Source organism: Panicum hallii, chromosome 3 (genome assembly GCF_002211085.1).
Source record: "Panicum hallii strain FIL2 chromosome 3, PHallii_v3.1, whole genome shotgun sequence".
Taxonomy (NCBI): Eukaryota; Viridiplantae; Streptophyta; class Magnoliopsida; order Poales; family Poaceae; genus Panicum; species Panicum hallii.
Window position 1 is genome coordinate 11251509 of NC_038044.1, and position 17502 is coordinate 11269010.

General features: G+C 51.5%; 2 protein-coding genes across 2 annotated transcripts; both read left to right on the plus strand.

Annotated features, from left to right (window-relative positions):
* Window positions 1–1126: 1126 nt before the first annotated feature.
* On the plus strand, window positions 1127–2492 carry LOC112887559 (protein MIZU-KUSSEI 1-like). Its single transcript, XM_025953749.1, has one exon. It carries the CDS (start codon window positions 1311–1313, stop codon window positions 2205–2207), a length of 897 nt encoding a protein of 298 aa, XP_025809534.1. The 5' UTR covers window positions 1127–1310; the 3' UTR covers window positions 2208–2492.
* Window positions 2493–13446: 10954 nt separating this feature from the next.
* On the plus strand, window positions 13447–15766 carry LOC112887554 (probable auxin efflux carrier component 3b). Its single transcript, XM_025953743.1, has 6 exons — window positions 13447–14539; window positions 14654–14924; window positions 15050–15135; window positions 15260–15417; window positions 15497–15573; window positions 15697–15766. Exons 1-6 carry the CDS (start codon window positions 13447–13449, stop codon window positions 15764–15766), a joined length of 1755 nt encoding a protein of 584 aa, XP_025809528.1.
* The last annotated feature ends 1736 nt before the right edge of the window (window positions 15767–17502 follow it).

The window sequence follows — 17502 nt, forward strand, 5'->3', positions numbered from 1 at the left end:
TCACAATCTCGCTCCCGATTTCAAAAGAAAGAAAAAGTTGTACACGATTGAAAGGGAAAAGGAACTACACTTACATGTTACCGGTATGTCTTTCACGAACATGTTGCTAGTATTCACTCATCGACTCTGATAAGGACTCTGTTACAAAACCTCTGATAAAGATGAAATAGTTTGTGAAACGATGAGCACTCTGAAATTGTTCCATGGCAGGTAGTTTTCTTTAATAAGCTTATCCTCTGAGTCTCACTGGGAGCAGACAGAGCAATTACGAGCTTCAGGTCGGTACAGTTAGCTAAAGCTGCTTGCTCATGTGTTCAAGTATCTTTTTTGATAATAAAAAGTTCGCGTAAAGGAAGATGCTTCACTTGTTCCATTATTTCACTTGTTGCTGACAGAGATGCTTCGGTTCTAAATTATTTTTCATCAGTATGCCAATGCTCAGCGATCACTGACTATGCCTAGGTACTCCAGCATCAAGACTTGCAGACGCCACTGTCAGGATTTGCTTATAGAATTTGCAAATTGTTCCATATGGATTCTCAGCCGAACATATCCATAGTACCAAATTACCAATCAGGTCATCGTGTCTATCACTCCATGTTTGTTTGGAATGCTGCAATGCAAGCAACCTACAACTAAACCACATATTGCCTTTTTTAATCTCTTGGCCATGAAAACCGCTGAGAACCTTGGAGATGGAATCTTCTGACAAACCAATGCACACTTCACTCCAGCCTCACCAGTAAGTCATCATCCACTCGCATAATCACATGTACCACCGAATTAACAATCCCCTTCATCACTTCACTAATAAAGCAAAACTCGTAGGCATCAACCCTCTCGCTTGTCACTCTCTACCAGAGACACACAGGCAGCCTCAATTATCTAATCAGCCATAAATTTCTCAAGCCTGCCCCCCACTGCCACAATCTCAGTTCCTGTCTACCATTTCCTCATAAAAAACAAGAGGGCAGGGCTGCAGGGCCCAGGGCCTCAGCCACAGCACAAGACCGAGGATTCAAGGAACTCCTCGCTGTTTGCTCAGTTCTGGTAGAATCTGGTCACCAGCCTCCTCCCCACTACAAGAGCCTCAGTGGCCAGTGCTAGCTGCAGGGACAGAGGACGCTAGAAACGAGTGGAGTAGCAGCTCAAGGCTTTGAAACACACACACATCCCCTGAATATAACCTCACGCACACAGCCCAACACAAAGCACAGCTCTCTAGTCAAGCAAGCATAGGTCCATTGCCTTCCTGCTTTGCTTGCTTCAAGAAGCCGAGGTAGCTCAGGTAGAAGAAGACAGCGAGCACCATGAGAACCATCACGGCGAGAAACCCCCATGACTCGCTCTCTTTCTCCCGGCGGCACTTCAAGTGGCCGGTTCTTGGCAAGAGCAAGAGCCATGGCGCCACGTTTGGGGACGAGGAGTACATGAAGAACTCGGAGGCGGAGGAGGAGGATGAGGCGACCATGGCCTTCTCCTCCGCCTGCCCGTCCTTCCACTCTGAGGACTTCGTGTCCCCTCCGCTGAAGGCGGCGGCGGGCACCGCTCCGGTGCAGCAGCAGCAGCCGCCGCCGAGGCGGAGGAAGGTCCGGACGGCCGTGTCGCGCCTGCGCTCCGCGCTGGCCAATGCCGTGGCCGGCCGGCACCGGCAGGTCGGCCTCGGCGCGCGGCTCACCGGCACGCTGTATGGGCACCGGCGCGGGCACGTGCACCTCGCGTTCCAGGTCGACCCGCGCGCGTGCCCGGCGCTGCTACTGGAGCTCGCCGCGCCCACGGCGGCGCTGGTGCGCGAGATGGCCTCGGGCCTGGTGCGCATCGCGCTGGAGTGCGAGCGCGCCAAGGGCTCCGCGCTCCCGACACCGACCGCCGGCCCCAACAGCGGCAGCGGCAACGGCAAGAAGCTGCTGGAGGAGACGGTGTGGCGCGCGTATTGCAACGGCAAGAGCTGCGGGTACGCGGTGCGGCGCGAGTGCGGCGCGGCGGACTGGCGCGTGCTCCGCGCGCTGGAGCCCGTGTCCATGGGCGCCGGCGTCATCCCCGCGGCCAGCTGCGGCGGCGGCGAGAGCGACGTCATGTACATGCGCGCGCGGTTCGAGCGCGTGGTGGGCTCCCGCGACTCGGAGGCGTTCTACATGATGAACCCGGACAACAGCGGCGGCGGCCATGGCGGACCCGAGCTCAGCGTCTACCTCCTCAGAGTCTGATCGATCATGGCACTTCAGCTGTGCGTCGATCACGTCTCCTTTTTGTGCATGGTATGCTGTGAAATTGTATTAGGCACCTAGGTGGTAGCTGGAAACGTAGCTGATGGGGTTGGAAATGGAAACGTTTTTGTGGTTTCTTGTGGTGATCAAATGTGATGCAGAGTAGGAGGAATCCATGCTGTGCTGTTTCAGGTTGTGATGGCTCTGAAGCTGAACAGTGCCCCAGTAAACCAGCTAGAGTTGTAGTAGTGCTTGTTCTGCATATGGTGTAATGATCAATAAAATAACCGTATTAGTTTCCTTGCTCTCATTTGAGATCCTATTTAAACTTTGGTTTATGTTGCAAATTCTCACGATGATTGAACAGTCCTTTTTTTTGTAAAATTTATGAAAGAGACTCGAAGCTCTTCATTTCAAGCAGGCATAAAAGTTCTTTCTATTAATTATACATTCCTTACTAGCGCTTGACTGCTTGTTGTTTAGGTCGCTGCTTGTATAGTCAACATGTCAGGTTGGGCAGGACAGTCCGCCATGTTCCTCTCAAAAGACTCAATTTTGCTTTTTTGTGGGCCTGTACCATACCAACGTGTAACTACTTTTTTCTTAAATCTGTTTCCTTTTCGTTTTTTCATCTTTACGTCCTGATTTTTCTCTTTGAACATCTATCTATCCGAGCTGAAGCAGCGGGCATTGAGTGCTCCTCGATTCGACAGGCTGACACTGCTGCGCTGCAATGGCCGTGCTTCATGTTCTATTTCTGCAGCACCGCATCACGGCTAGCATCCGACCAGAAGCATCAGTAGTTCAGAGTTTCAGACACGAAAGACACCGAGTCTCCTCTAGCATGGTGTCATGCGTCCTTGCTTCTCCCAGAGTATGTACCTTGGTCGTCGTCCAGGTTAATTCCAATCCCGTCAAATTATCCATCGGATATGATGCACAATCCGGGGATCATCGCTTCTGAACACGCCCATCGATCACACCCAGCAGAAGAGTGCACAGGCAGGCAGCCCAGCTGCCCAGCATCGCCGACCACTAACATGAGAGAGGAAACCCTGGAGGCGTGGAGAGCAGAGACAGAGGCACCGAGCGACGGACTACAGTGAACAATTGAACGTACATCGTGAATACAGTGCAATACAGACTGTTATTGCGTGTGCTTTACGGTAGAGTATGTGTCTTTTTTCTTTTTTTTCTCGTGAAAAAGTTGTGGTAGGGTATGTTGTAGAGTGATGAAAATGGAGGAAAGGGGAGCGAGGACATGAAAGTGGACGGACCTCTTGGTGGGGGCGAGAGGTGTAGTAGGCATGCATGCCTAGTCCTAGTCGCATCCCGTTTGCCATCCCGAGGCAGGCATGGCGCAGACCGCAGCGGCATGCCGGAGTAGAGTCCACTACCCATACTGTGGCAGCACCTCAGGGCCTCAGCACAGCACCAGGGATTCTGACACCTGCGGGGCCGCGGCGGCAGCAGAAGTCATCAACGCAGAGTATAGAGGTGAGCAGCTTTGCTTACGACCGAGCGGCAATGGGCCTTTCATCAGCAATGGCGATGGCCTTGCCGTCTCCAGGCCAGGGCCCCCAGCTCTGAAATTTTCTGAACGCCAACAGCCAGTACAGAGTGCCCCTGGCTGCTGGTGGCCTGGCCCCCATCATTCCGGTATCATTATCGCTAGATGCTGCTAGCTGATGATGATTACCATGTATGGTGGCGCCTGCTTTTGCAGCCTCCTCGTCTTGCTATACGCTAGTTGCTCTGAAGCACGGTCCTCGATAAAGAGCAGGGAGTGAGGCTGTGAGGTCTCTCTCTGTCTCAGGCTCTCTGACCCCTGCCTGCTTTCGTGCCTTGCGAGATCGATCCCTTTGGTACGGCAGAAGCCGGCATGTGATTGATGCGATGCGAATGCGACGTGATCTCTCGCTTTGGTCGATCCGAGGAGCATGGAGCGGAGTAGCGGACTGTACGCAGCACAGTGCTGCCAGCAGCTGGCCCTGGCCTGGCCTCCTCTGCCGAGATCTTCTCCTCGGGTTCTCACGTCTCAGGGTGTGTTCGGTACCGCTATCTAAAGACCGAATCCTCTAAAGTTTAGAGGATGGGTACCGAACGGCCCACTATTTCGCTGTACTGTTCACTTTAGAGCCCCCGTTTCTTTTAGAGGCACCGGCCACTCTATTTTTCCTCTAATCCGGCGGTCACGGTTCCCAGCGCGGCCTGCTCCTCCCCCCGCGGCGCCCCTGCTCCGCCTCCCCCGCCGCGGCCCCTCCCCCGCGGCGCCCCTGCTCCGCCCTCCCGCCGCGGCGCCCCTGCTCCGCCTCTGCCTCCGCCCCTCCCCCGCCGCGGCCCCTCCCCCGCGGCGCCCCTGCTCGCGCCCCCCGACGCGGCCCCTCCCCCGCGGCGCCCCTGCTCCGCCTCCCCCGCCGCGGCCCCTCCCCCGCGGCGCCCCTGCTCCGCCCCTCCCCCGCGGCGCCCCTGCTCCGCCCTCCCGCCGCGGCGCCCCTGCTCCGCCTCCGCCTCCGCCCCTCCCCCGCCGCGGCCCCTCCCCCGCGGCGCCCCTGCTCCGCCTCCGCCGCCGCCCCTCCCCCGCCGCGGCCCCTCCGCCGCGGCGCCCCTGCCCGCGCCCCCCGCCGCGGCCCCTCCCCCGCCGCCGCCCCTGCTCCCCCCCCCCCCGACGCGGCGCCGCCCCCGCCGCGGCCCCTCCCCCGCCGCCTGCGCCCGCGGCCCTCCCCCGCCGCCGCCCCTCCCCCGCCGCCTGCGCCCGCGGCCCTCCCGCTCCTCTTCGCCCTCGCGCTCCTAGCCGGCGCCGCCCGCTCCTCCCCCGCGCGCCGCCGCCCCGCCCCCTGCTCCTCCCCGCAAGCCGCGCGGCGCCCCTGCTCCTCCCCGCGTGCGCGCGTTAGACGCCCCGGTAACGAACGCCCCTCTAAATAGACTCTAAAATGTTTACACCTCTAATTTATCCATCTATATTTTAGACCCCTCTGGTACGAAACGAACACACCCTCAGTCTCACACCAACCAGTTGAACTCCAGCCTCGGGGCCTAAAGCTTTTACATTTCCCAATTGGATGGCAGTCGGCAGCCGCCGGCCCGGGCACGGGGCGCGTTGGAGATGCACGGGGTTGAGGACGATCGCGATCTTATCGGGACTCAGCGATCCAGCGAGCAAGGTCATCTTCCCCCTCCATGTCGCGGGGGCGGTGGCATTCTGGCATGGCAACGCGCGCGACGCCTGCGAGGTCTACGGCGTGCCGGCCACATGAGGCCAGTGGTGAAGGAGAGACGGCGCGCCGAGTCGTCGCGAGGGAATGGGTTTCCTCTCGCGTGCGGTGTTACCACGCTACGGAGTCCTTCCAACAGCCGGGAATCACCATTGCCGGCAGCGTGAGCTCAAGCCAAGGTTTTCATTACCGGAAAATAAAATTATCGGAGGTTACAGATAAACAGGATAGACAAGATAATCAGGATATATCGGATCAAATTCAAATTTTTTAAAATTTTTGGCAGAATTTCACTTGAAACTGCCTCTAATCCATTAGTTATCACTGATTGCATATAACACCAAAAGAATATTGCAATAAAGGAGCATATATGAAAGGAGCATATATGAAAGTTTCAGCATAGAATGTAACTAAGTGACACATATTACAGTCACATAGGCTATATTACAGTCCATTGGATAGCAAAGTATTGGCTGCCTCAAATATTAGCATGTTACAAAAGTTTGGAGTGCATTAATTTAAGCTACAGCACAACCACACAAAATCCTGAACTAATGAAACATGCCACATCTTTTCCTCGGAGTTGTATAGCCCTACAAATAATTACATAGGAAATGTTTAAACTCTATTCATGAAATGAAATCACACTAAAGCAATGGTTATAAAGTTAGCAAAGGAAAGGTTCATCAAACATTTTATAGTTCATTGATGCTCTTGAGAGTTGGCTTCTTTTTCCTAGTTGATCTTGGCCGTAGAGGAGCTGATTCCCCATGATTAGCACCTACAACGTATATCAAACGGACTGTTGTGGCCTGGGTAGAAAGAATGCAATGAACTTTGTTTACTCAAGCTACCACAGCTACTGCCACTGCCACTGCCAACTGTCTTGCCGACATTTCCAGCTTCACTACTAGTTCCACTTGCTCTCCCAAAAGAAGACTTGGTATTTGCCCCTCCAAGATTGGATACCCTAGAACTACTAGCAGCCCGAATGACAATACCACCACCTCTTGCTCTACCATCACGAGTCAAGTTAAAATCCCTTAGCGACTCACTCACTGCCAACTCATATTGTGCCTCTTCATCAAGGCTAGCAATAGCTGTTCTATAATCATGCTCTATGAGAGCCTTCTCAATATAGAGACGACTTTCCCTTGTGTCCCTCTTCTTTTGTTTGCTTTTTGCTAATTCATCCAACAGTATGTCCCTAACTTCGCGTGGCACCTTAGAACATGGCTGCACATTACCTTGTAATCCACACAAGTGCTCCCTTAGACGGGTAACACCTCCGCTTTGCTGGCCTGTAGGACAGTAGCCACACTTCCATCCAAATTTACCAACTTTTGTCCCATGGCTCCATGTGTCTCTAATTTTTCCTTTCAATTCTATCCGTTTCCCTGAAAAAGAATGAGATCTATTGTTACAAAAAAAAACACACAGATGGAGGAAACTTGGAAAAAATGGCATGTATTTTGTGTCAAACAAACCTGCTCTATCAACTACATATGTTTTGGACGACCCATCAGCCGCACTGCATACCTCGTCACTATCTGGTATGGCCTTCTCTTTGCCCTTGCCACTGCCACGGCAATCCATTCTCTGCAGTATGTCCTTAGCATTAATTTCAATTAATATAAAAGAAAACAAAATCTGTGTATAACCTGTTCGTTAAAGAACAATCAGACAATATATTTTTACTAGTATGTGATCCAGCAAGTCGAAACCAATAAAATAAATCATCACTCAAGCAGCTAAAATGAAAAAGGAACTTTCATTACTCAACAATTCAACATTAATCTACTACGTTCATGCACTCCAAAATTTCAATCACTTCTTACAAATTTTACACTACACATCATCACAAATAATGTTGCTTCACGGACAACCAATTGGTATTTAATACACAGATGCAGATCATATGGCTCAAAACAGAAATAAAGATGCTAGCTACAAATCAATTACTTTAGTTGAAAGGAGGAACCTTAATCGCTAGAGAAAATCAGGAGCCAGTCATAGGGAAGCTTTGCTTCAAGTCCGGCCGCTTGACGTTCTTCTCCAAGAGCTCCTCTCAGGGCCTTCAACACTGACAGGGAGCGGAGGCCAGGATTAGTAGTTGTTAAGCAGGAACACATACACATCATACTAGAAATTCAAATCAATGTGACCCATGGCAGTATGGCACTCAAATCAGCAAACAGTAAAAGCTTTAGCATGCATCCTGAATATAGATGAAGAAATAAAGACATCATATATATCTGAGATAGAGCAGAGAAGGTTATCTTTCTCTACGTCCTGCAAATTAAATTCACTAGCACTGGAAGCACTTGTAGGAGGAGGAAGAGCCGAGGATGGTGCGCCCTCTGCGGTCAGCCGGTCACAACAGGAGGCGGCACGACGGGAGGGGCGGCGGCGGCGCTCCCGCGCTTGCGCTTCTTCTTCTCGTAGGGAATGCCGCGCGCCTTGGCCTGCGCCTCCCGCACCTCGCGGAGGTAGATGTGCACGGCGCGGGCGGCGAAGGGGTTGGACTCGGGGCGGCCGCCGAACTCCTCGTATGCGGCGCGGAGGCGGCCGATGAGCGCGTCGCGGCTGCCCCAGGCCTGGCGCAGCGGGCACGCGCAGGGCGCCGGCGGGCACTTGGGCTGGCCGAAGTATGCGCAGGCGCAGCCCTCGCCGGCCTGGAGGCCGGACCGCCGCCCGCCGGAGGGTGGGGAACTGGGGATTTTAGGGAAGAAGGAACAAGCGCCGCCTGTGCCTGGAGGCTAGAGCGTGGGGGATTTTAGGGTTTGGATGGGCTGGAAAGATAAACGGGCCGGCCTGGGTAAATATTGGACCACGGTGGCGCGCGTGGAAAAGGCTGAAATTTTTGGCCGGTATTGGAAAAAATCGGACCCCACCGATAAACAAGAAATATCGGGAAAATCGGTAAAAATCGACCGATAAAAAAAAACTCTGGCTCAAGCTCGCGGCTGGGGTTTGGATGGCATCGAAATCAGCACCTCCGTTCCTTGCTGCAAGCAAAGCGAAGAGCTTTGATAGATCTAGTGGGGATGACATCGGCGTCGGGTGGCCGCGCCGGAGGAGCCAAATGACGGGTTGTAGGTAACATTCATGACCCAAATCACTAGCGGGAGCTTTTTTACATTTATAAGGATATATTTGAAAATATTCGGATCACGATTATTAATCGCGATCTGAATCAGGAGTTTATTTGAAAATGTACAGATCGCGATTATTAATCGCGATCCAATGTAGGGGTCCAAAAGAAAATATTCGGATCGCGGTTAGGGGGCTTCTGCAAATTTTAAAGTCAGCGAAAGTGGCAGCCGGCGGCCGGCGATAGTCCATCGCTACCTCCCCGGCTCCCCGCCCACCACCTTTGCCTCCATGCGTCCAGTGCTCTCCCTCCATCCAGGCGCTCGGAAGCTTCTTCCGTGGCGGCAGCGGCGCAAGAGGGAGTGCTGATTGTCACGATCTAAAGTTGATAAATATGGTTAATAATTAAAATAACATTATCATAAGCATCATCCAAGCATAATGAAGCATCATGTGCATGTGATTGGGTTGAGTTAATTAATTTTCTTGACTTGTTTAAGTGAATGTTGTGAAGTAAGTTTAAATTTTCCTGAGAAGCTGTGCTCCCAAAAATTTTATTCAAATACTAGATTTCAAATGGTGAATTTAAAATATTTTTTATTAATTTTTTGATGTTTATCTGGAGCCATAAAATTCTTGGAAGCTTTGAAAACTGCATTTTTGTTTGAATTTCTGTGAGCAATCCTTAATAGCAATTAAGTTTTAGTTCTTGCATTGTGTTCTTGGTAGTTTGATATTGCTCCAGTAAATTTTTGGCAAATTTTGGAGCTCTAAAAGTACTAGTTTTTGAATTTGGAAATTGAATCACCGTTTTTCCTTTTTCCACTCGCCCCGGGCCCACCCGTCAGCCTCCGCCTCCGCCTTCCCCACGCCTCCGGCTTCGCCTGTTGGCCCGCCCGCGCGGCAGGGCTGTGCCGTCGGCCGTTGGCTACACCAGCGTGGCCGCGGATGGAAAGCCATCCCGCGGCCGCTCACCTTCCTCCCTCACTCCATTCAAACGTCGCCCCTCTTTTCTCCCGAAAACGCCTCCCGCCGCCTCCTCCTTCCTTCTCTCCACCGGCTGCCGCGATTCGCCACCATCGATGAGCCCCCGCCCGATTCCTCGCGCGCACGGCACCTCCTCAACCCCCTTGCTCGATTCAAACCCTCACCGGCCTTCTTCTTTCTCCGCAGGAGCTCCTCGACATTGGCTTCGTCCGCCACCGCCGCTCCTCGCCGTGCCGCCGCTCGCCGCCCTGCTGCACCCGTTGGTGCTGCGGGTGAGCGTCCCCGCCGCGCCAAGCCGCTTGTGCGCACGCCGCCCTCGCCCCGCTCACACTCTTGGCCGCATCCCCTCGCCTTCCGCAGTCGTGCGCGCTCGTGCGCGGGCCGCGTCGTGGGCGCGCCCTAGCCGTGCCCCTGCGGCGAGTCAAGGCCAGCGGCCGGCCTTGACTCGGCCCGGTCCTGCCTGGCCTCCTAGGTCCACTTGTCGGCGCCTGGGAGCGCCGGATCCGGGTGGCCCCTAGTGTTTTTCCAAGCTTTTATTTGTTTCATTTGAGCTGTTTCATGGAAATTTGTGTAGGTCTCCAAAAATTATGAAAATTATTTTTTTGTTCCTATGTGATAGATCTACATGGCAAAATTATTGTTGTTCTTTCTAATGTTTTGTATACTTATTTATGATTTATCTTTGCCAAAATGATTTAATTGCTTGATAAATGGTAGAATGCTCTAAAAATGCTAAATTAAATATTGTTGGAATTTTGTAAAATGTGCTATCTAATGGTGCAACTTGTGCAAATAAATCTATGCTTTTTGGTAGGATTTTAGTGTGTTTAATTGTCCTCTGCCTACAATCTTGTTTAATTCATAGCTTTTGTTTGAAAGGTGATAAATGGCAAAGCCACTTTTTTTATCTTTTTATTCATGTATTTAACCTCTGATAATTTTTTGAGAATTTATGGACAAGTTTTGCATGTCTTTTAAGATTTAACTTGTTTAGAGTAGCTGAAAATTATGAATTGCATAAGTAATTCTTCAAAAATAATTTTTCTGAAATCCAACTCCCATGAGTTTATTGTGATGTCCCCTATATGCAAAAATTAAATCTTAATTTATGCTTGCTAGATGAATTGTTTTGAGCAATCATCGCTTTCGGTCTTTATGTTTAAGAGCGTAGTAAGCGAGATCTTTTTTCTAGCATTCGTGATGCTTTCTTGTTTAAGTGTGATATTCATTCCTCATTTCATATCATATCGTTTTCATATCATCGCCATCATTCTAATATATGCATTTTATTCATGCATTATAGTGACCTAAACGCCAGAGAACAAGCCAGTTGAGCCTGCCAAGACCGTCAAAACCGAGCTGGGAGTTGAGTTCGTTGTCAAGTTGGAAGAAAACTAAGGCAATCAGCTAAGCATGATTCCTTGACCCGCTTACCTTAATTGGATTTAGTTATCTTACTTAGATATACGTGTTTATGCTATATATTTATCTATTGCATCGTTGATCCTACTTTCGCACATTGACCTCCCTTGTTTTTATATGTCCATATCTTTGACACTTGTAGTTAGTAGCTAATCAATTGAATAAATGCTTAGTCATGCTTAGAGTTGATCTATAACTTGTAAGGAATTCTTGGAATAGCATCACTTTGCTCACTATACGACTTGTTACCTTGATCACGCTTGTCCGGTTTTGGAACGTTGGAAGTTCGGATTGGTCTAGTTGGAAAAATGGTTTCGTGGTTTGGATGAAATGTAGGACCTAGAGAATGGAGTCTCAGAGGCATGGTCCGCTTGAATCGGTTAAGGACTGTCCGTGGATGACCTCAGTTTTGAGCATTTTATCGTACGACCACATATCCATTCGTGGTATGGATGAGCTGATTACCTTCTAAGTTTTAATCTTTGATGCACGGTCCTAGATGCCTGGTCGTAGGGTTTTGTAGAGAGGGTTAGGGGTGTCCACGGTGGACCTAGGTGACTCTTCGCGCAAGCTAGGCGTGATGTTCAACGGTTGAGACTTGTCGGAAAAGGTTGATGCGGAGTACCCTTTGCCTAACATGATCGGTTGGGTGAGTCGTATCGTTCTTGTATCATGTGGGTAAAGAAGTACACCCTTGCAAGGTTAATTAATCAATTTGAATTACCATGCTCTCGGTTATGAGTAAGCTCAATATCCAATAATTTTTTGAAGAAATATCGTTTATGCTTGATTATAGCTCATGTTACCCTATGTTACCTTATTTGTTCAGTAATTCAATCAAGTAAAATTTGAGGTGGTTGGGCAAGATAATTAAAATGCTAGAAAGTTTGGTGTTGGATTAGAGAGCTCATGATTTTGCAAATTTACTTAACCCTAAAGCGTACGAGCCTTCATTTGCATACTCCTTGGTTATTAATTACGTAAGTCTTGCGAGTATATTTGTACTCACGTTGATTTTTAAACTAAGTTGCAGGTGAGCCGGAAGTTGTGTTTGGCCACTTCTACCCCGTCGATCCCGGTGTGGGTGAGGAGTATGTTGATGTGGCCTTGATGGTGTCCTTGAGCAAGACTCCGTTATTTTATCGCGTTATCAAATTATTTGCCGCGCAATTGTTGTTTTGGGGATATCATGTTAAATGTTAAACTTTATGATTTGTCCCTCTTAAATGCTAAATTGTGAGCCCAAGGTTTATATATTGTTGTTAAACCTTAAATTTCAGATTCGAACCCTCCCATGTAATATTTATTTGTTAAACCTTGTTATGCTTAAAAATTGCTCTTTATGGATCATCGATAATTTACGTGATCGTAAACGGTACCTGTGTATGCGTGATCTTGGTATATGGTGGAGTACGTACCGGGAGTATCCGATTTGATATTATTTTTATCGAATGATGTATCAGTTGTGTATAATTTAGATGTAGATTAACACGTGGCGTGCTCTTAGATCTCATCTTAATAAAAAGAGCGGCGGTTCACAGTGGCCTGACACGGTGAGGCCGCGAGGGTGCGAGGGGACCGTGCCGTCGCGAACGCGGTGGCGGCGCTCGAGGTTGGAGTCCTCCTCGGGGCAGAATCAAATGCGTCCGGCGACAGAGAGGCCTCGCTCGTCGGCTTTGCCATGGGAGGAACAGGGTCGAGAATTCCGTTTCAGCACGGGGCCATGGGGCGCCGCCATGGCTGAGCTTCATCGTCCGGTTGCCAGCGGCAGAAGCATACCAAACGCGCACTGCAGGCAACAATGAAACCCGCAAAGAATCAGAAGGTATCACTATCACCACCACCGAATGCCGCTCACGATTTCTCTCTTTATCTCGCAGCCTCCTCCGCGTCGCTTGCTTCTCAGCTGGTCCGCCGGCGCAGGCTTCGCCGGCTCGCGAGCTACCCCGCCGTGCGCAGCAGCGTGCCCGCGAGCGCGAGAGCACGACGCATCACCTGGACCTCCTCCTCGCCGCCTCCTCCCTGGCGCTGCTGGCCTTCCTCGCGGGCGCGATGCTCGCGGCGCTCGCGTGGTTCAGGGAGGTGGATGAGAGAGAGAGAGAGAGAGAATTGGCAGGCACTGGGCCGGCGGTGAAAGGCTCGGGAGAGACAGCGGGCGCCGTGTGTGGTCCGGTATGACATGGGGCTCGGCCCGGAACGTGACGAACTCACGCGCTTGCTGGCTGCGCGGGATAGCCAGCCCAGCAGCAAAGCCGTGGGCCACTTTCTTCTGGGCTGCCGGTAGTACGACTTGATCTTTCAATCTACACTCACTTGACTCGTTCCTGCTCACTCCTACCTCTCTGCATGCAGACCGACTCGTTCTCACAGAACTACCTCCTCATTGCACGCGAACTGACTGTTCCTACACTCTCGACCAACCACATTCAATCAACAGAATTCCCCCCCGCGCGACCCAGGAGGGATCGGCAGATCGGGAGTGAGTTCCCGGCGATCTCTACCGCCGCCAGCAGGACGCCGCCATGATATCGTGGCACGACCTGTACACGGTGCTGTGCGCGGTGGTGCCGCTGTACGTGGCCATGATCCTGGCGTACGGCTCCGTGCGGTGGTGGGGCGTCCTCACGCCGGAGCAGTGCTCGGGCATCAACCGCTTCGTTTCCGTCTTCGCCGTGCCGCTCCTCTCCTTCCACTGCATCGCCGCCAGCAACCCCTACGTCATGAACCTGCGCTTCGTCGCCGCCGACACGCTGCAGAAGGTCCTCGTCCTCGCCGCGCTCGCCGCCTGGTCGTGCATCCCCGCGCGCGGCGGCAGGACCCGGGCGCCGACGATCGACTGGTCCATCACGCTCTTCTCCCTCGCCACGCTGCCCAACACGCTCATCATGGGCCTGCCGCTCCTCGTCGCCATGTACGGCCGCTACTGCGGGGACCTCCTGGTGCAGGTCGTCGTGCTCCAGTGCATCGTGTGGTACACGATCCTGCTCGTGCTCTTCGAGTTCCGCGCCGCGCGGGTGCTCATCGCGGGCCAGTGCCCGGACACCGCGGCGTCCATCGCAGAGGTGCACGTCGACCCGGACGTCGTGTCCCTCGCGGGAAGCCAGGCGGAGGCGCAGGCCGAGGTCTCGCCGGACGGCAAGACGCGCCTCGTCGTGCGCCGGTCAACGTCACGGCAGTCCCTGGCGGTCGCCGGGACGCCGCGGCCGTCGAACCTGACGGGCGTGGAGATATACTCGGTGAGCTCGTCACGGAACGCCACCCCTAGGGGATCCAGCTCCGCGCACGCCGACGTCTACGCCGCCGGCTTCGCGCCGCTGCACAGCGCGTCGATGCGCATGTCGAGCTTCGGCGCGGCGGATCTCTTCTCGCTGCACTCGTCGAGGCAGCACACGCCGCGGGCGTCCAACTTCGACGAGCACGCGGTCCGGGCCAGATCAGCCGCCGCGGTGGCGCCCAGCTACGACCCCAAGGACATGCCCACGTTCGAGTGGAGCTCCGGTGCTTCCGCCGCGTCGGAGGTAAACGGCTTGCCAGTGTTCCGCGGCGGCGATCACCGCGCCAAGGATGTACGCCGACTAGTCCCCTCCGAGGAGCCGCCCGTTGGCTTGTCGAGAGGTCAGCCTCGACATCCAAAACTCCTTTCCATGATTCCGTCGCACGAGAACTGTCGAAGCCAATGCGGAACACGCACTTACCGATGCAAGTGCATGGGGCCGGGTTTGGTTTCAGCGATGCGGCCCGAGGAGCGTGTCGGCAGCTTCAAGGCGGAGGCCGTGCAGGACGCGCTGGCGAAGCTGGAGTCCGGCTCGACGGAGCAGCGGCAGAACGGGAAGGATGCCGGCGGGGAGAACGCCGGCGGCGCGGGCGCGGGAGGGCAGCAAAAGGCACCGGCCGGCGTGATGATGCAGCTCATCGTCACGATGGTGTGGCGGCGGCTGATCCGCAACCCCAACACGTACGCCAGCCTCGTCGGCCTCACTTGGTCTCTAATCTCATTCAGGTAAATCGACCTCCTAGTGTTGCTACATATGCTACTGCATTTGAGTTTGCTGCATCAGAGTATCGGACAGAATTTTCCATGATTCCTATTGCATTATTATATATTTATTGGAATGGTTTCTGCAGATTCCACATCGCGATGCCAATCATAGTGAAGAATTCCATCTCCATACTCTCCGATGCAGGGCTAGGGATGGCCATGTTCAGCTTGGGTCTGTTCACCCCCACGATTACTTCCCAAATAATTTTCTTTTGTTTAGTTCACTGTTCAGACCGTACTCACGCACCATCTAACACATGCCCGGGCTATCCCTGCAACAATTCTTTTCCTTCCAGGACTCTTCATGGCCATGCAACCGAAGATAATCGCCTGCGGAAACTCGGTCGCGGCCATCACCATGGCCATCCGCTTCCTCTTCGGCCCCGCGGTCATGGCCGTCACGTCTGCCGCTGTCGGCCTCCGAGGCACGCTCCTCTGCATCGCCATTGTTCAGGTAATCGCTGGTCGAGGATTTTTGGTACACACATTGAGCCAGCCAGAATGCTGCTCATTCTGTGCGTACATCTTGGTAGGCCGCTCTGCCGCAAGGAATTGTGCCTTTTGTGTTCGCCAAGGAGTACGATCTGCACGCCGCCATTCTCTGCACCGGGTAAGCCAACGCAAACAGAGCATCTCCATTCTGTTGGTTGCCATCAGGGTCGTTGTTACTGAATTGTGAAAGGAGTGGGTGTGTGCCTATTTTTTTTTTGGCAAATGTTTACATCCTTTTCAGGGTCATATTTGGCATGCTAGTCGGTCTTCCCATCGCCTTGGTCTACTATATCATCCTCGGATTTCTATGACTGGTGGCCAAGAACGACTGCGCCAAAGCTCATTCCTAGCACATGGAGATTGGACGATGCAAAACCACGGACGGAACAGTGCATGTCCAGGAAGTTGTAGCCATGCCTGCAGCTGCTGACTCGGCGTTCATTTGATCTTAATAGATCATAAGGAGACCGAGAGACCGCCCATGGAACCTCATGGTCATGGCCAAGATAAATGAGTTCACTAGCTACAAGAACAACAATTGCTGGCTGGAGGACCAAAGGAATAACACTCGTGGAGACGACAACTGAATTGAAGTTTGAATTTGTGTTGTGGCGGGAAGTAAACTAAAGATTGTCCACATTTGGTTTCTATATTCTTTTGATCTCATCCGCATGATGCATAGCTAGAAGCTATTTGTGCCTGTATTCCCAACTTCCTGGCATAGTACGTGATACCATGATGATGTGTAATAACGACATAAATGGCCATGATGTGTAGTAATCACATGGAGTAATTGCACATGATGCGTGTGATAACCACATTCCAAACACGTGTTAACGCAAATAAAAAAGGACACCATCATATGCCGTTTAGGACAAGCCACACATGCCGGTGTGTCGACTGTCAATCTGTATTCCTGCATTTCGATCTTCTTGACTAGAGATACAGCATGGTGAAGTCTATTTTGTGATTCAATACTTCTCAAAACTGGATGATCTGGTTTTATAAAATTGAATGATGCCACTTTCCTAGAGCTGCCAATTTTGGTTGTCAACAACATGTTATTTAAGTTCAGGAGATAGATATAAGTTGAAATTTCACATGCTCTAGACTTAGCTGTTGGATGTGTGAAGAACCAGCTAGAACTCCTGTAATCTCGCTGCTTCTTAGTAATGAAATCAAGGTGAGGCCTGTGTTGGGAAAAAAGTTGGAATGGAACATGATTGAAATATCAGTCATGTCGAACCGAAGTACTACTATAGATCAAGTAAGATCTATAATGAATATGAAAGTTCACTCAATTATCAATACTTGATTATTATTGTGCACGCACGTAATTATGTGCGTGCACGTAAACTACTGATAGTATTTATCAATACTTGATTATTATTGTGCACGCACGTAATTATGTGTTGTTTGTGCACGCGGGCGCACGTTGTGTGTGTACCCCACAGACTATTCCAGGATCCCATGGAACGAAGGAAATGGGATAGGTCAAATGAAAAGCTGCAGGAGAATTTCCTACCAGAGGTCTTATCCTTAAGAGTTTATGTGGATGGAAGGAGCCATAGACGGCAACCTTTTCTTTTCCCAAGGGACGAAATGGGTTGTATGCATATAAGCGAACAACCATAAACGACTCGGGTGATCTATATTCAGCTCTTCAATACCTTCTGTTTTGTTGGATGGTGCTTATCTTTAGCAATCTAGTTACAGATAACAGGTTTTTAATCACACTATATTAGCTTATGATATGATTAAAGTTAATGACAATGGTGAAGCATAAGGAGGGTCATGCTTATGTAATAAGCACACAATTAAACATATAAAATTTGTAGTTTGAGAGAGAGAGAGAGAGAGAGAGAGAGAGAGAGAGAGAGAGATTTATGACGGAGAAGAACCTTGGTCTATTATATATGTTTTATCACTCTCGCTCGAACTACAGGTGCACGCCATACATGTAGGCATGAGAAGACGTGCAGCTGCCAACTCGGGATTCACATGAGCATATCACGCAGAGGCTGATGACGAGAGATGACCCATGCAT